The following is a 20315-nucleotide window of genomic DNA, read 5'->3' as shown; positions in this document are numbered from 1 at the left end:
CGGGATCGCGTGTGGCCCAGGGTCGTCATTGGACGTCCGCAGCCCAGCTCCAGGGCTTTGCTACCTGTAGTTAAGGGCTTCGGAGCTCTGCAGCACGGCTCGCCAGACGGCTGATTCTCGCGAGAACGCAGCTCTCTTCTTGTCTGTGGCAGCTACAGCAGCTTAAGGACAGTCATGGACGCTTTCGGGGACTATGTCTGGCCGCGGGCGACCTCCGAGCTCATACTCCTCCCGGTCACGGGTCTGGAGTGCATTGGGGACAGGCTGCTGGCGGGTGAGGCTTGGTCGGGCTAGCGGGCGAAGAACTAGCCTCTCCCCTGGGGTGGTCGCACGGACAAAGGGATGCCCTGGGGAGGAGAATGGGCAGCGGGCTGGGGACTGGGCGGGGGGCTGGGGTGGGGGGGGATAAAGCAGGTTCGGAGGTGGCGGGAAACACTGGCCAGCGGGAGGAGGGCGGGGCTCGAGACAAAAGTCTGTGGTAGCCGTGGCAGCCAGCGTTGAAAGGATGGACAGAGACTCGGGAAGGTGTGGGGGACGCAGTCGGTCCATGTTGGGGGAGGGGCGGTGCACCCGTAGGTGAACTCAGATGATCAAAACCCCTGGGGTGGAAACAAATGGGCAGCTTCAGGGGGTGTGGCAGGAGTGTGGCTTCTGGGGAGGGTGAAGCTCCGCCCCTAAAGATGAGGGGGCTAAAAGATTGCCTTGTGAGTAGAGCAGTATCCAGAGAGGCTGGGGTTCCTCTTGAGATGGTTGGGGTTCTGAGCCGACTGGGTTAGTAATCACATGCTCCAGTGTCTGGTTGTAAAGGTCTGAGATGGCTCTGAGGTGCCAAGTGACCTAAAAGCAGTCCATCTGTGATGGTGGTGTTGGGTTTTATAAGGGCCCTTGGCACTGACAATTAGCCCTTGGGTCAGCCATTATAAGCCCCAGCAGGTGTGTGTATGTCTTGTGGGGAGGGTATACTCTAGAGTTGATAACGGGTGTGTGTGGGGGGAATGTGTGTGTGTGCCAATATTGGGGTGCTCCAGTGAACTAAACTCTCTAGAGGTGGGACCAGCAAACTTCAGGAAATGCAATCTGTAGAATTTGAAGAAAGAGACGATATGCAACATTAAGACAGGAGCAATGTTGAGCTCTCTGGGTTTGGGTTGGGGGAGGGGAAGGGCTGAGGCTGGGCAGAGGCTGGTAATGGTTACTAGGATGAGGAACACTGGAAAGTCTGGGGAGGATGAGATGGTGGGAACGTATGAATTTGTATAGAGGGAGGCCCTGGCCAAGCCCCTCTGAGCACAGGTCAGGAACGTGCCTAACTCAGAAGGCATTAGCTTGGTTTCTGCCATGTTAAATGCTGTCTGTCTAGGTTCTTAATAACTGCACCCCATCGCCCCCTCCAAGGGTTCTTTGTTGTTGCTTCTCAGCCTCGGTCTCATACAAGAGATGATCCCACAGCTCTCCAGTGGTGGGGCCAGAACACAAGCCTCACCCCTGCCTGCAAAGTGTGGGCTGCCTTTGCACCCCAAACCCCATACCCCCTGACTAGGCACAGGAACTAGACTGACGAGGGGCGCAGATGATAGGCTGAAGGATGGAAGGGTTGCCACAGTCTCTTCCCTAAGGGAGGGAGAATCAGAAAGATGCATGTAGAGGCAGATGAAGTTAGGAATTTGGACTAGAGCAGACGAAGGGTTTCTCATCTGAAGAGTAAGGATGTGCACCAGAGGAAGTCCTAGTGACTGTCCATTCAGGGTGATGGATAGCCAGGCATAACAGCACACTGCTACAGTCCCAGCAGATTCGAGGCTGAGGCAAGAGAGTCTTAAATTCAAGGGCACCCTGGTCTCTCCAAGAGAGCTTACCACAAAAACAAGTGACTGGGAGGAGTGTGCATCTGTAATCGAGGCCCAGCTGAAGCCGAGGCAAGGGTTTGGTAGGATTCTGGGTCCTGGTATATTCTGAAGCTATATGCTAAGAAGTAGCTGGCTAATCTCATGCATCCTAGAGTTAGGTGCGTGGCCCTGATGCGGCTCTTTACCTCTATCTAGGTGAGGGGCCTGATTTACTGGTGTACAACTTGGACTTTGGTGGGCATCTCCGGATGGTGAAACGAGTCCAGAACCTGCTTGGTCACTATCTCATCCATGGGTTCCGAGTGCGACCAGAGCCCAAAGGAGACCTGGATTCTGAGGCCATGATAGCTGTGTTTGGGAGCAAGGGACTCAGAATTGTGAAAGTAAGCTGGGGTCAAAGCCATCTTCGAGAGCTCTGGCGCTCTGGCCTGTGGAATATGTCTGACTGGGTCTGGGATGCACGCTGGCTTGAGGGTAACATAGCCTTGGCCTTGGGCCACAACTCAGTGGTACTGTATGACCCAGTGATAGGGTGCATGCTGCAGGATGTCCCCTGCACAGACAGGTGCACCCTCTCCTCAGCCTGCCTGGTTGGAGACACCTGGAAGGAACTGACCATAGTGGCAGGCGCTGTCTCCAACGAGCTCCTGATCTGGTACCCAGCAACCGCTCTCACAGACAACAAACCCGTGGCACCTGACCGGCGGGTTAGTGGACACGTGGGTGTCATCTTTAGCATGTCATACCTGGAAAGCAAGGGCCTGCTGGCAACTGCTTCAGAAGATCGAAGTGTTCGAATCTGGAAGGTGGGCGACCTCCGGGTGCCTGGGGGTCGGGTTCAGAATATTGGCCACTGCTTTGGACATAGTGCCCGTGTGTGGCAGGTGAAGCTCTTAGAGAATTACCTCATCAGTGCAGGAGAGGACTGTGTCTGCTTGGTGTGGAACCACGAAGGGGAGATCCTTCAAGCCTTTCGGGGCCACCGGGGCCGAGGGATCCGGGCCATAGCTACTCACGAGAGGCAAACCTGGGTGGTCACTGGGGGAGACGACTCAGGAATTCGGCTCTGGCACCTGTCAAGCCGGGGCTACCCAGGCCTGGGTGTCTCATCTCTGTGCTTCAAATCTCCTAGCCGGCCAGGTGCCCTCAAGGCTGTGACTCTGGCTGGTTCTTGGCGAGTACTGGCCGTGACTGATGAGGGGGCCCTGTACCTCTACGACCTTGAGGTCAAAAACTGGGAAAAACTGCTGGAGGACAATCGATTTCAGTCGTACTGCCTGCTGGAGGCAGCTCCTGGTCCTGAGGGTTTTGGACTCTGTGCCTTGGCCAATGGGGAGGGTCTTGTGAAGGTTGTCCCCATCAACACCCCCACTGCTGCTGTTGAACAGAACCTGTTCCAGGGGAAGGTCCACAGCCTGAGCTGGGCCCTGCGTGGGTATGAGGAGCTTCTTCTGTTGGCATCAGGCCCTGGTGGGGTGGTAGCTTGCTTGGAGATCTCGGCTGCACCCACGGGCAAGGCCATCTTTGTCAAGGAACGTTGCAGGTACCTGCTTCCCCCAAGCAGGCAAAGATGGCACACATGTAGTGCTTTCCTACCCCCAGGTGACTTCCTTGTCTGTGGGGACCGCCGTGGCTCTGTGCTGCTCTTCCCCGTCAGACCGTGTCTGTTCAAAAAACCTGGGGCTGGAGGCAAGGCTATTACTGCAGCTGAGGGCCCTGGAGCTGGTAGTGGCAGCAATGGCTCTGAGAGTGTTGTAACAGGTATAGGCCCGGTCTCTACACTCCACTCTCTGCATGGGAAACAGGGTGTGACCTCCGTTACCTGCCATGGTGGCTATGTATACAGCACAGGGCGTGATGGCTCCTACTTCCAGCTCTTTGTACACGGTGGCCACCTCCAGCCAGTTCTAAGGCAGAAAGCTTGTCGAGGCATGAACTGGGTAGCTGGGCTTCGGATGGTGCCTGATGGAAGTATGGTCATCTTGGGTTTCCATGCCAATGAATTTGTAGTGTGGAGCCCCCGGTCCCATGAGAAGCTGCATATCGTCAATTGTGGGGGAGGGCACCGCTCCTGGGCCTTTTCCGATACTGAGGCAGCCATGGCCTTTGCCTACCTTAAGGAAGGTGAGGTCATGCTCTATCGGGCTCTAGGTGGCTGCATTCGGCCAAACGTGATTCTCCGGGAGGGTCTGCATGGCCGGGAAATCACATGTGTAAAGCGTGTGGGCACTGTAACACTGGGCCCCGAATTTGAGGTACCCAACTTGGAGCATCCTGACTCCCTGGAGCCTGCCAGTGAGGGGCCTGGTCTGATTGACATCGTGATAACAGGCAGCGAGGACACTACTGTCTGTGTCCTAGCTCTTCCCACCACCACAGGCTCGGCCCATGCCCTCACTTCTGTCTGTAACCATATCTCCTCTGTGCGAGCCCTGGCAGTGTGGGCTACTGGCACCCCAGGCGGCCCACAGGATACTCGACCAGGGCTTACTGCTCAGGTAGTATCTGCAGGGGGTCGAGCTGAGATACACTGCTTCAGCCTCATGGTCACTCCTGATGCCAGCACCCCCAGCCGCCTTGCCTGCCACGTCATGCACCTTTCATCCCACCGGCTAGATGAGTACTGGGACCGGCAGCGCAACCGGCACCGGATGATCAAGGTGGACCCTGAGACCAGGTACTGCGGCCTCCCTGTCATGGGCGTGGTGTGGGATTGTTACAAGGAAGCTTGTGTCCCCCGACATGCAGGCTCCAGCTGACAGTAGTGCTCTTCCTGCAGGTACATGTCTCTCGCTATCTGTGAGCTTGACTCCGATAAGCCCGGCGTTGGCCCCGGCCCCCTTGTGGCTGCAGCCTGTAGTGATGGAGCAGTGAGGTGAGCACGCAGGGCAGAGGATGAGGAGACAAAGGTGTGTGAGCTCTCAGGATGGGTTCTGAGATGCACCCCCCCCCCCCAGGCTCTTTCTCTTGCAGGACTCTGGGCGAATTTTGCATCTCCTCGCTGAGACTTTCCACCATCAGCGGTGTGTCCTCAAAGTCTATTCCTTCACACATGAGGCACCTAACCAGCGTCGGTGAGAGGCAGTCCTCCATGGATTGGGTAAGGGCTGCTGTTGTCTTTCTCCCTTTTATTGATCTGGCTGTCCTCTCCTGGCTTCCAGGAGGCTGATCCTGTGCAGCGCAGCTACAGACGGCAGCCTAGCCTTCTGGGATCTCACCACCGCCATGGACCGAGGCTCTACTACCCTGGAGCCTCCAGCACATCCTGGGCTTCCCTACCGTAAGTACCATGACAGCTCTCATCACCTCTCACACAAGATGGAGGCAAGCCTAACAGCCACTCTCTTCCTCCAGAGATGGGCACCCCCCGCCTGACCGTCCAGGCCCATAGCTGTGGTGTCAATAGTCTGCACACTCTGCCTACACCCGAGGGCAACCATCTTGTGGCCAGTGGCAGTGAGGACGGGTCCCTGCATGTCTTCACACTTGCTGTGAAGATGCCAGAGCAGGAAGAAGAGACTGATGGGGAGCCTGAGTTGGTGCCCCAGTTATGTGTCCTCGAGGAATATTCTGTCCCTTGTGCACATGCTGCTCATGTGACAGGCGTCAGGATCCTAAGTCCCAAGCTTATGGTCTCAGCCTCCATAGACCAACGGCTGACCTTCTGGCGTCTGGGACATGGTGAGCCCACCTTCATGAACAGCACTGTGTACCATGTGCCAGATGTGGCTGACATGGACTGCTGGCCTGTGAGCCCTGAGTTTGGCCACCGCTGTGCTCTGGCAGGTCAGGGACTTGAGGTTTACAACTGGTATGACTGAATTATCCCAGTGGTGGGAGAATTGAGCATGGGGCCTGACTATGGACAGTGGAACAGGAATCAGCTGTCTGTGTCATGCTCAGCGTGCTCTGAGGAGGTGAGGCAGTACCATAGGTTCTTCAAGTATTCCTGTAGGGTGTTGCATAGGTGGACCAAGAATAAGCCTCACTCTCCACAATAGGATGAAATTGTATTTATTCTGACTTTTAGTGCCCAACATCTGTGAGGTTTTGTTTTTTTCCCAGTTGATGCTTTTATAAACATTCCTAGCTATTGGGCCCTTAGATGTGGCTCAGCGGAGGGAGGCCCAGCATAGCCAAGCCTGTGTGGAACACCTCACGTACTGCCCTCAAAAGCTGTAGGCGAGCAAACATCTGACCAAAGAGGTGTGGCCGAGGTTCCTGAAAGAAGCCGCCAGGCGCATGCTCTTTTCCCGTGCCTCACCCTTGCCCACCTTTCCCACAGACCCGCCCTCACCCATGCCCACCTTTCCCACAGACCCTCCTTGCTGTACGCTCACCCCTAGAATGTGTACTCTGTTATAGTAGGAGCTGAAATCCATGCTGAGCTGCACCAGGAACTTGCACACCTAGAGACAGAGGTTGAATTGTTGAGCTGTTGTCTTTTTTCTTGTGTCACAACCCAGAATAAAGAATAGTGTGTGTAGTGTCTTCTGTGCCTCACCATCTCCGTGCGAACTGAGATGTGGAGCCCTGGGGTGCTGGTCAGGCTCACAGTCTGGCTCAGCAGGTCCAGGAAGGGAAGGACACTGTTGAAAAGCAGCAGCCACTCACCCTGTGGGAGCCAAGAGTGCTAGGAAGACAAGTTCAAGCCTTCTGCCTGTGGCCATTCATCAGGACAAACACTTACCTCGTCATGGAGCAATGAGAAATCCAGACTGCTCACAAGTGGAAAAGTGGGGTACAGACCTTGTTCCATTCCATGTTTGTAACCCTCAAAGAGTGTGGCAAGGCGGGCACAGTTATACATGACAAAAGTTCCACTCTTTGTGCCCTTTGTGGAGATGGTGCTGTGGGCTAGGAGGAGCTGGGGAATGGGAAGACAGATGCAGAGGGCACTGGCTCTATACACTGTCTCCTCAGTCTTAGTACCGGGAGGCACCCAGGCTTACCTGGCTCTGCGGAGCTGTGCTTAGCATCTCAAATTTGATGGTGGCCACAGAGAGGATATCAAAGGTCTCGGTCCATGCAGGGTCTGGGGTGAGAGATATAGTCTGGTCAGTGTCTGAAGACAAAGCACACAGGGTAGAGGTATGCATGACCTGCTTCTATTTCAGGGCACAAGCAGGGTCTCTCCCAGGTGTACCTTGTGCCAAGTCTCCTCCATGCTTCAGTGCTGATGCCTTGCACACCTGCCCATGTCTGAGCCTAGAAAAGGAAGCCAGTAAGCACGGTCCTAGTGAGAGCTCCACCTACATCTCTTCTATTCCTGGCTGTGGATGGCACCCCTTCCAAACTCACCGGTAGTACTCAGGGGCAGTCATCTGGGTGCCAGGAACACCAGCTACTTTCACTGGGCCACACACCAGGTGCTTCTGTGAAAGGTTGGAAGGGTTCAGTCCAGTTGACACTACCCTTCCACCTCCAGGGAACTACATCAGTTGCTTCTCTACCTTGATTTCCCCTCTGTAACCACCAGCTTTAATTAGTACCTCCTCAAGACACAGTCACACTTTTCTTAAGACTACACAGTCACAGGACCCCTAAGGTCACATCAGTTTCTAAACCCATGGTCTTACAGGCCTTCTGGGTTTCCAGGGCCTTCCGAGGTTGGAGATGGTTTACCTTTGGTAACCAACCTGCTTGTGAGGAGCCTGGTCATCCAGCTTCTGCCAAAGCAGATCCAGCTTTTGTTGCTGGAACGTCTCCTCACAGCTCACCACATGTATAACCATGCAGTCATCTACACCAGCATCTGGATCCCCAACCTAAGTAGAGATGGGTCAGTTACTACAAAGATGGCAGAAAACAGCTTGGGTAGAGGTCAAGACAGCCACTAACCTGGCCTGGTTGGCCATCCGCTGGCCAACGGCGCACAGCCTGCTGCAGCTCAGACAGCACAGAGAGCAGATCTTCAGTCACTACAGAAAACAGAGGTGTTGAAGTGCTTAGCAGTGCAGAGAGACTACTACCACACCCATGTTGTGGCTTTTGTCCTACCCAAACAGTGGTCTATGCTGGGGTCATAGCCAGCAGCATGTCTCTGTTCTACCAGTTCCTTCAGACACAGTCGGCCTAGGACGCCAGGGGGCAGTGTCTCCTCAGAACCATTAAGGTTTGCAAGTACATGGGTTCTCAGTGTTTCTGTCGTGCTCTTCGAGGCAGTGGGCCATTCCACCCGAAGTTTCTGGAGGAAAGTTGACATGTGAGGGTCCCGCACCGGGGGCACTGAGCACACACGTACCCTGAAAAGCAAGGGAGGCTGTCTCACCCTGCGAATCAAGCTTAGATAACCATGACTCCCACCTTTTCTGTCCCAAAAGTTTCAGTCTTTTTCCAATTATAGCCTCGAACACGCACTTACCCATGAGCACACAGCACCCGTCCTAGGTGATCGGCTACGAGCACGGCACGCAGCTGGCTCAATCGGAGCGTTTCCGGATCACAGCGCAGTGCTGGGCAGTGTAGGACAACTCGCGGGCCTGGTGAGGTGCGTTTGGCGGGAGTAGCATAGGAGGCCAGGGCACCGAGTACATGTTCGAAGACTGCGGGCCGCTGTAGTTGGAGCGATAAACCCGCGGGTGTCGGCGCGCAGCGCAGTACAGGGGCCACTCCTGGACCCTGCAGGCAGGAGACCGCACGCAACACGCACTCTGGCACCTGCAGACAGATGTGTAAGTGGATCGTAGTTCCGTGTATCCGGCTAGACATGCCCGACCGGCGCGCACCCACCTGCCCATCCCTGAAGCGCGCCTGTAGCGCGCTTCGCGGTGCCAAGAAGTCTCGGACACGAAGGTGCCGGGCATGCGTTTCCTTAAACCACACCGGGCTACCAGACCCTACAGCTGCATTAAGGGCTTCCAGCGTCTCCCCAACCCCAAGGCGCCCGGTCGCCATGGCGACCGGAAGAGTAAGTGGAACAGGAAGTAAGTTATCCGTAGAGCTTCCGGGAGGTCCGCCTGGCGGGGGCGGGGATCCGGCGACTGACTCTCCTGAGTGGACCGGAGCGCTCGAGCATGCCAAGTGGGCTTACATTCTACCCACGTCTCCCGCTCTCCCTCCCGATGGCCTTTCCTGTATTCGTGAGCCCTAGCCCTCAAATCTGAGGATCCTTTTTTCCTCCTACTTTTTTTCTTTAAATAGTCACCCCGAATTATTAACTTGGTAACACATCTTTGTTACTACGGAAGACACTTTGCCACCAAAGTTTCACATCTTTGTGCTTATGTTTCTTTTTTGCCCCATTTAAACAAATTAAAGGTCAGACGCACTAGAGGAAATGTCAAAGGAATAAGGCTGTACCATTAATGACACTTTTAATGACACTTTTTTGTTTTTCGAGATAGGGTTTCTCTGTGTAGTCGTGGCTGTCCTGGAACTCAACTTTGTAGACCAGAATGGCCTTGAACTCAGAGATCTGCCTGCCTCTGCCTCTTGAGTTCTAGGATTAAAGGCTCCTGTCTTCCATTAAAGACCCTTTACCGCCTACTTGAAAAAGTAATGAAACAAAATTTGAGTTCTGATTATTGGCATGCCTTTCTTTGGCAGTGGTATGGGATGTCTTTATTCTCAGTAAAAGCCCAATCTGACAGAATTCCCCATCTTGATACCTGAGGAATTAGTCATAATTTCCAGAATTACCAGCCTTTAATGTTTTTCTTTTAAACTGGTGTTACTGGCACCTTTGGTTCTTTAGGCAACTGGCCAGTTAAGACAATTAAATGTGATCCCGAGAAGACCCAAAAAAGCAGAGATCTCAAATAGAGCATGCTGCAGGAAAGCTTTTCTCTGTCCAAATGCTTTTATTTCAAAGTAACGTAAAACTCCACTTCCCCAGTAATGAATGGATCCAACTGGTGAACTTTGCTCTGGAGAGGAATGAAATCTAGAGACAGGAAAAGTTCGGCAAGGCCGGGGCTATGAGGCCCTGTTTGGGAGGTGCCGAAAGAGCACTGGGCGGACACGACATTCCCGATGGCTTCTTGGGTCCCCACTCAACGGGAGTGATCGTGTCATTCCAAAGCACTTTCCATGCTGTGGGTTCAGCTGCTAGCAGTGCTGGGACCCACCGGCAAGCTGGTGATTTTAGCTACTCTCCCTCCATGAAGACGGTTGGGGTGGTTTTTCCCCAGGAAGTGAAGAGCTATCTTTAGCGAGTTGCGGGCTGGGCGGCCCTGAGGGACTCACCGCCATCGCGGCCCTACAGAGAGGACCTTGGACCTCCCTCGTCAGAATTCTCCATGGATTCCAGAGAGGGCTATCAGCCCGAGCTCTTTTCGTCGTCTCTGCCTGCCACCATCAGTCTGGGGGTGCACCTGAGAGATGGAGATCAGAATGGCCCAGTAGTGTTTCTGAGGATAGAGACCACCTTATCTGGGCCAGGGCGCTGCTCAGGCAGGAGAGCAGGGAACGAAATCCAAGTGCAGCTGGAATGCTCTGGAGACAACAGCTGCTTTTGGGATTCCGTTGCCCGCTGTCCAGCCATTGGAGGAGGGCTCCCAGGTCACTCGCCCTGAGGCCAAACCGGAACCCGCCCATCCCTTCCCAGTGGGCTGACTAGGAGGAGTAGGTGTTTTAAACCAGTCTAGTGAGAATGAGACGCTCACCTGGGCCCCAGAACAATAGGAGAGGTGGGGGCATCCCCCGGGACGAGGTCCTGATCCGGATTAGATCAGAAGGGCAGGATTAGCCCTGTGAGTCCCAAGCAGGAGCCACTTGTACCGGGCGGGCTTCAGAATCCATCAAGAGGGAAGCGATCCCGTGGAACCCGAGAGGAAGTAAACCCATGTGTCCACTTCTGGGACACCTCAAAGCTTAGGACCCTTTGTCCGATGATGCTGCCAGCTCACGAAGTGCCAGGGGCCAAACTGGCCCATATAACAGCCGTAGGACAGCCCCCCCACCCCATTGCAACCGGCCCTGCAAGAACCCCACAGCCAAGCCCCAGTTGTGTCGAGCATCCCACCCGTCTAGTCCAGCGGATAGAGAGCACGACAAAGTTCCTCTGAAGCCAGGACAGAACCGGTGCGCAGAGATGCCCATGCCGCGGGACGCCAAGGACTCATGCGCCAGTAGGCCCTAGACTCAGCTCAAGACAGGGGAGGGAGACTCTCGGTACGCGCACGCGGAGCGCGTGAGGACGGGGTGGTGCTCCAGGCGCTGTCTACTTCACGTCTGGTCCGGTTTGGCCCAGTCAGTCCCACCCAAACAGCTACTCCACCACTGCCACGGCGTGCCCTTCCGCTGGCTCTAGCTGTCCCCAGACTTGGAGCCATTTTAAGGAGAAACCATCTGACCACACCCCCTCGCGCTGCCAGGAAGCCAATCCACGCTCGGCCACGCCTCTCATGGAGCGCTGCGCCGTCGCCAACGGTCGCGCGGGTGACGGTTGGGGAAAGCAGCGATTTCGAGACTAGTTAGGGAAACCTTAGCCATCCGCCCCGCCCTCGGAGCCCGACTCTCCAAAGCCTGGGATTAAGGGCCTGGAGGCTGGCACCACACCCCGGCCAGGTGTTCAGAACAAGACCAGGTGCGCAGCTGCCCCGCCCTGGTCCCCGCGAGCCCGAATAATGGCTGAGACTCCGAGGAACAGGCCGTGGCGGTGGCCTAAACAATACCCAGAGGGCACCCGTACTAGCAGGTGTTTCCCTCCCTCCTCCTTAGGGACTGTCGCTGGAGGCCTGGGGCGGGGTGGGCGACAGGTGCTGACACACCCGCACCGGGAGACAGAGGCTCTGTATTGCTCCACTGCCTCGGCCAAGGTGCGCGGTGCCCTCCTGGACGCAGGGGGCGCTGTGGCCGCTCTGAGACCGACAACTCTGCCCCTGCGACCGGGTCACTGAGCGCCGTGGCAGCCATGGCCACTGCTGTAGGACTTCGCTCTCTTTACCGAACGCGACCTGCGCCGCTCTGTCGGCACGCCTATCAGCTGTGGTGAGCATCCCCTGTCCAGCCTCAGACCACATGGCCTCAGACCTTTCAGTCCTGCGTAGTAGTAGTACGGCCTGGCCATGAGTTCCTGACTTTAGCCCTCCGCAGGAGGAACCCGCGTCGAGGACACAGGCTCTCACCGGCGGACGATGAGTTATACCAGCGGACCCGCATCTCTCTGCTGCAAAACGAGTTCCCACAGGCCATTTACATCGACAGCTACAATAGCAGAGGTTTCACTATCAACGGAAACCGCGTGTTTGGCCCTTGCGCGCTGCTCCCACAGACGGTGGTCCAGTGGAACGTGAGCTTTCCCCCACATTGAAACTTAAACATAGCGCCAAGAGCCACTCCCTCCTAGCAAATTTAGCTTTATTTTGTTGCCTATTAATGTCGCTGCGAGTAAAAGCTGTATAGATTTGACGTGTTGAATGGCATCTGCTCCCATACAGGTAGGATCTCATCAGGACATCACTGAAGAGAGCTTCTCCCTTTTCTGGATGCTGGAACCTAGGATAGGTATGGGGCAGTTAGCACTGGGTCCTAGGAGACAACCTTCTATATAAGACCCTAAACGTTTGGTTGTCTCCACATTCCTTAGAGATTGTTGTGGTGGGCACCGGAAACAAGACTGAGCGGCTGCACTCTCAAGTCCTACAGGCCATGAGGCAGCGGGGCATTGCTGTGGAGGTACAGGACACGGTAGGTCTTTGGACGCGAAAATTCTACCTAGTTCAGGCCCTACTTAGCTCAGGCATGCTAATTCTCCATTCTCTTTGCAGCCCAATGCCTGTGCCACCTTCAACTTCCTGTGCCATGAAGGTCGAGTGACAGGAGCTGCCCTCATTCCCCCTCCTGGAGAGACTGCACTTGCTTCTTTGGGTCAAGCCTCAGAATGAACCATCAGGAACTGTTGAGGAGGGCACTGTGCATGGTCTCCCAGTGCTTTCCCCACTTGCTGCCTTTTGGCACACCACACTTGTCATGCTTACTCAGGATAATAATTTTTACTCTTCTGTATTAGTTGTGTTGCTGGGCTTGGCTGCTGACAGGGTGGGGGTGAAAACTAAGGATTGTCTCACCCAGACCATGTAGGGTTCCCTGGCCCCTTATCTACTTTGCTCATATGCAGATTTGAGGAGACACCAATAACTCTCCCAATTTCTTTAGAAGTAGAACTACAGGTCCATGAAGTACACACGGCATGCCCAGGCTGTGGCACAAATGAGGCGACTATAATCTGTGAGCATGTGTGATGGTGGTGGCTGCAAAAATTCCAAGTGCCCATTGAATTCAAAGATCATTTGTCACTTTTTTTCCCAAACTTTTATTGAAAAATTCAAGGCATATACTGGATCGGTTTTCAGAAAAGCCGTTTCTCGTACCTGTAGGCAGAAAGCATCTGAGTTTAGAGGAGGCTGTCTGAGGCTAGCAGAAGCATCTGAGTTTAGAGGAGGCTGTCTGAGGCTAGCAGAAGCATCTGAGTTTAGAGGAGGCTGTCTGAGGCTAGCAGAAGCCTCCACCCAGGCACAGGGCTACTTACGAATGGAGGCCGTGCACACCACCTTCCACCTGAGCTGAGGAGGTTCTCTTCTCAAATTTAAGTTCCCCCGAGTACATCATGGCTCTGAGGAGAAGCAGGCATTAGATGCAGATGCAGGCAGTAGCACCTCTCCTCCATTCTTAAAAGTTCCAGCTACCCACCCAAGCTCACCTCACTTGGGTTAAACTCTTGGCACCAATGTCCTGACAGGAATGCTGGATGCCAGCAATCAAGTAAGGGACAAACTTATGGATAGACCCTTTGTCCTGCACTGCCCCCGAAACTCCTTGGGCCACTTTGATTTTGTCAGCTTCACTGTTGGAAGAGGCAGAAATATGAATAAAGTTGACAAAGGGATGAGACCAAATGCAGGATGTGGGGGTTGACTTGTCTGCCTATCCTACCTGAAGTATCGGTTCTGGCTGCTGAGGTGCTTGTCCATGGCATCCAGAGAACCCATCCCTCGGTACTTCTTCAGCCGGATCCCGTCTGAGAAGAAGTACTCACCAGGGGCCTCAGTGGTGGCAGCCAAGAGGGAGCCCATCATGACTGTGGACAGAGACGTGAGCTGGGCAGAATCTGAGACGTGCAGGAAAGGGGACCCCAACCAGGCCCTAAGGCCCTAGGCCTCACCTGTAGAAGCCCCAAGAGCTAGGGCTTTGGCAATATGACCCACATTTTGGATTCCTCCATCAGCAATAACGGGAACACCAAAGCGACGCGCATACTCAGAGACCTTGTACACTGCCGTTGCTTGGGGCCGTCCACAGGCCAACACTGTCGAGAGATGGAGGGACAGATGAGTGTGTAATATTGGGATAGGGAGATGAAAGGGGCCACTCTCAGGACCCAGTAGCTCTGAAAGAGGCCTATACCAAGTCCATAGCCGATGAAGAGATGTGTCTGGGATGGCTACTACCCATCTGCCTTAAGTAGTACAAACACCTGTGCTGGCTTCGCCTCTGCATGTGCTCGTGCATGTGTGCAGGGCCCAGGGCAGCCTCAGGCACATGCAGTTTATAGCAGCCGGGAAGCCCCGCCCAGCTGGTATCAGATGGGGCAAGTGTCACCGTGCAGTTAGTATCTAGAGACACCAAGTCAGGCCTTGCCTTTCCTGCATAGTGGGCAGCTCAGGCAAGATCAAGGCAGTGGTAACAGAAGAGAACAAGTTCAAGAATTGGTTGGTGAGCCATGCCTACTGCAGAGTGTGTGGACAGAGCAGGGCCTGCCTCAGGAAGGAGGTCCTGCTCTATGAGCACCCTAGGAAGGAGCTGTGAAGGAGCTCAAGCAGCCCCCAAACCATGGTCTGTACATCTGTTTGCCCTGCCCACCCAACAGCACCACAAACCCTGGGAGCTACAGCTACAGTCAACCAAGCAGCCGGGCAGTGGGCAGCTGGGCCGGGCCAGTGGGCCGGGCCGGACTTACTATAGCAGCCCGAGACAGTAGAAGGGCATTTGGGGCTGTGGGACTTTATGTCTGGTGGGATCTTGGGAGCCGCTAAATAAAACAAACAGACCAGAGTTTAGAGAGGGCAGAGCAGGAGCAAGGAGGCCAGGCTAGGCAGGGAGTGGCAGGTGAGGGATGACAAGAACTTGTCTTGCTTCCAGCCATGTCACCCATCCAAGAGGCCTGTTTGGCCCTAGAGTTGCCCAAGTTGGAGGACTCAAGTGTAGTTCCCCTAAGAGCCGATGGCCCCAAGCAAAGCGGATTTTTTACCTTCCTGGGTGATGCAGATGGAGCCACTTCCCATGCCAACTCGCAGAGCATCCACACCTGCATCTATGAGGTTCTTGGCTTGTGCGGCAGTGACTACTACAGTGAAATGGAAAGGCTAATGAGGGTCCAGGTGGCAGAGCGCGTATCTCATCACCCACTTAGTGCTGACTTACCATTGCCTCCAATGACCTGGAGATTGGGGTACTTCTCCTTAATGTATTTGATCATATTGATCTGGAAGATGGAATTTCCCTGGGAAGAGTCCTAGAACAGGAAGGAAGTTCTAGCATACCATGATATGGCAAATCACCTGTAGAGCCGCACCCTACTTATATTGTAGCTTACCAAAACTACCACATCCACACCGGCAAGGGCCAGTAAGTCCAGCCGGTACTTGTCATCCTCATGGGTGCCAATGGCTGCCCCACACAGTAGTTGCTTTTTGGCATCTTTGGAAGCCAGTGGGTAATCACGGTTCTTCTTTAGGTCTGTCCGGGCAATGATGGCTACCAGCTCATCATTTTCATTCACAATGGGCAACTTTCCTGAAGGCAGAACAGGACATGTGTCAGGATCCTGAATATAATTTCTTTTGTTTGTTTGTTTTTCTTTTTTCTTTTTTTTGGTTTTCCGAGACAGGGTTTCTCTGTGTAGCCCTGGCTGTCCTGGAACTCACTCTGTAGACCAGGCTGGCCTCGAACTCAGAAATCCACCTGCCTCTGCCTCCCAAGTGCTGGGATTAAAGGCGTGCGCCACCACCGCCCAGCTGTTTGTTTGTTTTTCAAGACAGGGTTTCTCTATATAGCTCTGGCTGTCCTGGAACTCACTCTGTAGACCAGGCTGGCCTCAAACTCAGAAATCCACCTGCCTGTGCCTCCCAAGTGCTGGGACTAAAGGCGTGTGCCAACACTGCCTGGCCTGAATACAGTTTCTGAGCCCCTTCCCATGTTTAGGTTAGGACTTACCCTTTTTACTGCGCTGCAGGATTTCATTTGCCTCTTTCAGAGTGACGCCAGCAGGGGCTACCACCAAATCTTCCCTCTTAGTCATGATCTAGGATATGAGTCATGAGGTAAAGACCAGTCAGATGAGGACCCTCCCTTGCAGACAGGCCATACTATACTTTCAAAAGACCACCATGACCATATACACAAACCCAAACCAGCCCTCCTGACAGGCACTCAGCAGCTGTTATGAAGAACACAGTGTAGGGAACAGCCTCTTTAGAGACAGACCACACAAGAGCATGGGGAAGAAAAGGAAGCACAAATGTTGGCAGATGTTTAGTCACCAGAGTCCCTGAAGGAGAAGGGATGCAGAAACCGCATGAAGCAGTAAGAAACATAGCAGGGCATTTTTCTTCGACAGAAAACGAGGCCACCAGTACCACCATATAGATTAACAAGAAACTGCATGCTTTCTTCAGTCTGAGTTTAGACCTTGGTTTCCTCAGCCAGGGACGCCTACCTCTTCCAAGAAACGGTCATGCTCTTCCTCCTTGAGGAAATCAATGTCCCTTGAGGAGATGATGCCCACCAATCGACTCCCCATCCGGCCTGTATCTGTGATGGGGATACCACAGAAGCCATGCCTGGCTTTGGCCTCAAAAACATCTCGTACACGATCCTTGGGGCTAAGGACCACAGGGTCAGTGATGAATCCCTGTTCGTATTTCTGGAAGGTATAGTGAGAAAGTCACTGCATCTTTGAAATCGCTGTCATCAGGCTCCTGGTCTAAAGAATAAGGTCCATGCCTAGCTGTCCTGTATTGCAGAGCCACAGAACCAAAGCAAACCCTCAAACAAGGACATAGGTGGTCTGGAAGGACTATGCACTAGCTTAAGAAATGGGGTCTTGGGTCTTCCTGCTCAGTAACTGAACCTCATAGTAGGAATAACATTTAGCAAAGCAAATCCTCCACTCCCACCCCACGCCTGTAATTCCCAGGAATTCTTGGCCATGATTCTTGCCCCCCCCCCTTTTTTTGGTTTTTCAAGACAGGGTTTCTCTGTGTAGCCCTGGCTGTCCTGGAGCTAACTCTGTAGACCAGGCTGGCCTCGAACTCAGAAATCTGCCTGCCTCTGCCTCCCAAGTGCTGGGATTAAAGGCGTGCGCCACCACCACCCGGCGATTCTTGCCCTTCTAACCTTCACTTTCCGAACTTCATTGGCCTGGAATTCAGGTGTGCAGTTGTGGTGGATGAAACCGATACCTCCTGTAAGCTGCAAGATGAACACACAAGTAAGTGATAAAAATAAGAGGCACAATCTTTGGCTATAAGATGGCACCCATGACCCTCGAGCCTCACCGCCATTGCGATGGCCATTCCAGCCTCTGTGACAGTGTCCATAGGTGAGGAAACCAAGGGGGTCTTCAGTGTAATCTTCTTAGTTAGAGCAGAGGTCAAGTCCTGAGGAGATAAAGGACCAGCAAAGAGAAATACAGCTTATTCTTCAGGGTCCATCGCAGGAGCCCTGGGTGATCTGCGTATTCACCAGCAAGACCATTCCATTGACTCTACCTCATGGCCCAAAGTCTAGTCTGGTGCAGTAGCTCACACTGAAGAACAGTAGCATCTTACCCATTCTAGATGTTTACCAACCCAGTTCCTAGAGTGGCACAGTGGCACATGCCTACTGTAATACCAGAAACCAGATGGAGGTCTGACACTAATAATTAGCGGTCAACATAACCAGTTCTGGAGCAGCCAAGGTTATACAGGTAGGCTGTCTCAGAAACAAAATAGAAAAACCCAGTACCTTATTATACTCACCACCTGATCCGCAGTGAAGTCGATATACCCAGGAAGAATGAGAAAATCACTGTAGGAGGGAAATAGGCAGGACTCTTAGGCTTTTGACACCAAGAAACTTCAACTCCATATACATCCCATAAAACTCTTGAGCAGGGAGACGTACTGAGCACGTCTGACACGGGCACGATGTCACTGGGTGGATGCCACCGAGGTGTCTGTCATTAGTGCTACTGCACACTAACAATTCCATATATCCAGAACTGAGTCTCAAGACTCAAGCCTTAAGTACTATTGACAGCACCCTCTCAACCCCTGGCCCACATAGGTCAAAGTTATTCTCCGGTGATAGGTAATTCCCGGATCCTGTTTCCCATCCGCTCCCAGGAGAGCTTCGATGAAGCCCTCCCTTCTCCGGCCTTCTCGCCAGCGTGCTGCCCCCTCGCCTCGCCCAGATGGGTGCCCTAGACCCGCACTTGTAGGTGAGGCCGTCCCCGCAGTTGAAGAGCTGCTGTGCGGTCAGCCCGTCGTCTGGCACATAAGAAGTGCCTCCGCTGATCAGGTAGTCCGCCATGACCAACGAGGAACCCGGACGCGCGCCTCCGAGGACCGCGCCGCAGAGGCCTCTGCCGTCCGGACCGCGCCAATATAAACTAGACTATTCCGTCACACGTCGCGTGCGTCGCTGACGCCAGGGCGTAGGGCGTGCGTAGTGCCACGCCCCGTTTTGAGGCGGAGTTAGCGGAGATGGATAAACGCGTGCTTAAGGCGTTCACAGCAAGGCCCAGGCTGTTTCCTGTCCAGCCCGTCTCTGCGCCCCGCCCCCGCAGGATTCCGGCCCATTCAATTAGGCTTTGTTTCCACTTCCCCTGCAGAGCTCCTCCCCCAAATAAAGACACGTTCTCCAGTAGCTTGTTGAAAAGACGTGCTTGTCATTCTTAATAAACAACTAGAATAAGAATACATAAGAGAAAGAGTGGTATCTTTATATGATACACAAGTGTATGTTACAAGAATTCCATCAGGCACAGGAGCCTCAGTTTTAAGGCCTCAATGTTAGGCCAAAAAAAAAAAAAAAAAAAAAAGCATGGTAAAGTTTTTACTTTAACATCTATGTCACTTGTCATAAAGAAGGGTGTAATAGAAACTGTCTTTAATAAAAATCATAATTAAAGTTCCCCTCATTTTTCTTCCATCAAGATGCTAAGTTTATGTCGGAGCATTAACAAAAAAAACAAAAAAAAAAAAAAAAAAAAAAAAAATCTGAGAGGTCAGTAAAGTTTGCCGGTCCAGGAGGGTTGATTCATCCGCAGCTCCATCTTCGTTGAAGAAGGGAAGGACCTCTATTTCTCCATACAGTCCAAGTTCCTTTCCCCGTGTCCCAGACAATAGATAAAAAGAGAAGGAAAAAGCCAACCACTTCCTAGGTTCTCAGAAAACCCAGATCCCCATGAACCAGGGGTCTGTCTGCCCATTTTATGAAGATGCAAAGAGGGCAACGTTGTCTTTTGCATTTTTAACAGAAGTAGCCTGAAAGTATGGTAACTACAAATTAAAAAAAAAAAAAAGAAGAAGAAGAAGAAAAAAAAAGAAATGGAAAAAATGGAGGCCTCTCCTTTAGTGTAAAAGTCTGTCTGTTTTTCCTGGATTTTTTTCCTGTGGCTGAGGCACCTCAGTGCATGGTGGTTGCGTTGGCCACGGCAATGGCTTCTTGAATTTCTCGTATAACCAGGATCCGGGTCAGCATCTGTCCCATCTGTTCTCTGCTGATAGGCTGGACTGAGTACCAGATTGGGCTGTTGGGAGCTACAACTGGCTCAGGTGTCAGGTAAAAGGTATCATTTCGGCCTTTCACACTCTGGGGGCTGAAGAATAATTTCAGTAAGTAACAGCATAATTTTAACCCTTTCAGTTTAAGCCTCCAAAACACAATTTCAGGCTGAACTACTTAAATCTATCTATATCCCATTTGCAGCAGACGTCAGCATCTAGAAGGCTGAGCTCCAGGTGTTCAATCACACTGTTTTCAACTCAGCAGGAAAGGTCAATAAACATCTTATCTGGGCTCATTTTGCCTACAGCCTATATATAGTGTTGTACCTCTTCAGTACTCAGTGCATTCCAGCATTATCTACAATCATCCATCCATCCATCCATCCATCCATCCATCCATCCATCCATCCAAAAATTTAATGAACATGTGTCAGCTCTACATTAGGTACAGATGTTAAGAGGGCAGGGTTCCTGACAAAGTTATACAAATATGTATGATAGGTAAGTACAAGAGAGGAAATAGCTGAGGACAAAGGTAGGCAATCTGAATATGATTTATTGGAGCTGCTAATGTCCAGAAAAGAGAAAATGTCCTTAGATGTAAAGAATGGTTATGGGCTTGTAGAGCAGCAGACACAGACCAGCAATGCAAATGCATTAGAAGGTCGTTCATGGTGTGCTACAGAATGAAGAGGATGTACCAACTTACTGTGACAAGAAAACAATCAGAAACCTTAAGGAAGATCCCCAC

At 52.8% G+C, this 20315-nt stretch overlaps 5 protein-coding genes and 1 long non-coding RNA gene across 10 annotated transcripts in view; 2 read left to right on the top strand and 4 right to left on the bottom strand.

Annotated features, from left to right (window-relative positions):
- The first annotated feature begins 41 nt into the window (after positions 1-41).
- On the top strand, positions 42-6338 carry Wdr6 (WD repeat domain 6). The gene is made up of 6 exons (XM_028756782.1): positions 42-274; positions 2043-4524; positions 4627-4722; positions 4805-4921; positions 5009-5127; positions 5202-6338. The coding sequence occupies exons 1-6, from the start codon at positions 175-177 to the stop codon at positions 5666-5668; spliced, it is 3381 nt and encodes a 1126-aa protein (XP_028612615.1). The 5' UTR covers positions 42-174; the 3' UTR covers positions 5669-6338.
- Positions 392-3475, bottom strand: LOC114611952. The gene is made up of 3 exons (XR_003709916.1): positions 2753-3475; positions 2594-2672; positions 392-599 (listed from the first exon to the last, which is right to left on the bottom strand). It is a non-coding gene; the product is annotated as an uncharacterized LOC114611952 (long non-coding RNA).
- On the bottom strand, positions 5846-8755 carry Dalrd3 (DALR anticodon binding domain containing 3). Of its 2 annotated transcripts, none has more exons than XM_028756783.1 (12): positions 8580-8755; positions 8212-8507; positions 7848-8092; positions 7689-7768; positions 7487-7615; positions 7149-7222; positions 6994-7055; positions 6800-6882; positions 6538-6714; positions 6352-6462; positions 6188-6256; positions 5846-6068 (listed from the first exon to the last, which is right to left on the bottom strand). In XM_028756783.1, the coding sequence occupies exons 1-12, from the start codon at positions 8742-8744 to the stop codon at positions 5949-5951; spliced, it is 1611 nt and encodes a 536-aa protein (XP_028612616.1). In that variant the 5' UTR covers positions 8745-8755; the 3' UTR covers positions 5846-5948. The 2 variants fall into 2 exon arrangements, with proteins under 2 accessions (XP_028612616.1, XP_028612617.1); XM_028756784.1 differs by having other exon boundaries at positions 5951-6068; positions 6352-6436; positions 8580-8750.
- Positions 8756-11199: 2444 nt separating this feature from the next.
- Positions 11200-13691, top strand: Ndufaf3 (NADH:ubiquinone oxidoreductase complex assembly factor 3). Its single transcript, XM_028756788.1, has 5 exons — positions 11200-11780; positions 11886-12081; positions 12230-12296; positions 12379-12479; positions 12560-13691. The coding sequence occupies exons 1-5, from the start codon at positions 11704-11706 to the stop codon at positions 12674-12676; spliced, it is 558 nt and encodes a 185-aa protein (XP_028612621.1). The 5' UTR covers positions 11200-11703; the 3' UTR covers positions 12677-13691.
- Impdh2 (inosine monophosphate dehydrogenase 2) lies at positions 13085-18440 on the bottom strand. 2 transcript variants are annotated; one of them, XM_028756785.1, is made up of 14 exons: positions 18268-18440; positions 17813-17861; positions 17348-17449; positions 17187-17261; positions 16507-16713; positions 16005-16092; positions 15385-15584; positions 15213-15303; positions 15040-15135; positions 13954-14097; positions 13725-13869; positions 13492-13635; positions 13321-13404; positions 13085-13162 (listed from the first exon to the last, which is right to left on the bottom strand). In XM_028756785.1, the coding sequence occupies exons 1-14, from the start codon at positions 18363-18365 to the stop codon at positions 13141-13143; spliced, it is 1545 nt and encodes a 514-aa protein (XP_028612618.1). In that variant the 5' UTR covers positions 18366-18440; the 3' UTR covers positions 13085-13140. The 2 variants fall into 2 exon arrangements, with proteins under 2 accessions (XP_028612618.1, XP_028612619.1); XM_028756786.1 differs by lacking the exons at positions 13085-13162; positions 13321-13404; positions 13492-13635; positions 13725-13869; positions 13954-14097 and adding an exon at positions 14105-14820 and having other exon boundaries at positions 18268-18426.
- A 603-nt stretch (positions 18441-19043) lies between these two features.
- Qrich1 (glutamine rich 1) overlaps positions 19044-20315 on the bottom strand; it is a 36684-nt gene continuing 35412 nt past the window's right edge. For all 3 annotated transcript variants that reach the window (XM_028756792.1, XM_028756791.1, XM_028756794.1), the window contains one exon: positions 19044-19656. In XM_028756792.1, coding sequence (XP_028612625.1) covers positions 19464-19656 — 193 coding nt within the window. In that variant the 3' untranslated portion in view covers positions 19044-19463. The remainder of the gene's footprint in view (positions 19657-20315) is intronic.

This window comes from Grammomys surdaster, unplaced genomic scaffold (assembly GCF_004785775.1).
Source record: "Grammomys surdaster isolate TR1022 unplaced genomic scaffold, NIH_TR_1.0 126131, whole genome shotgun sequence".
Taxonomy (NCBI): Eukaryota; Metazoa; Chordata; class Mammalia; order Rodentia; family Muridae; genus Grammomys; species Grammomys surdaster.
This window is presented reverse-complemented; position numbering and strand designations above follow the sequence as displayed.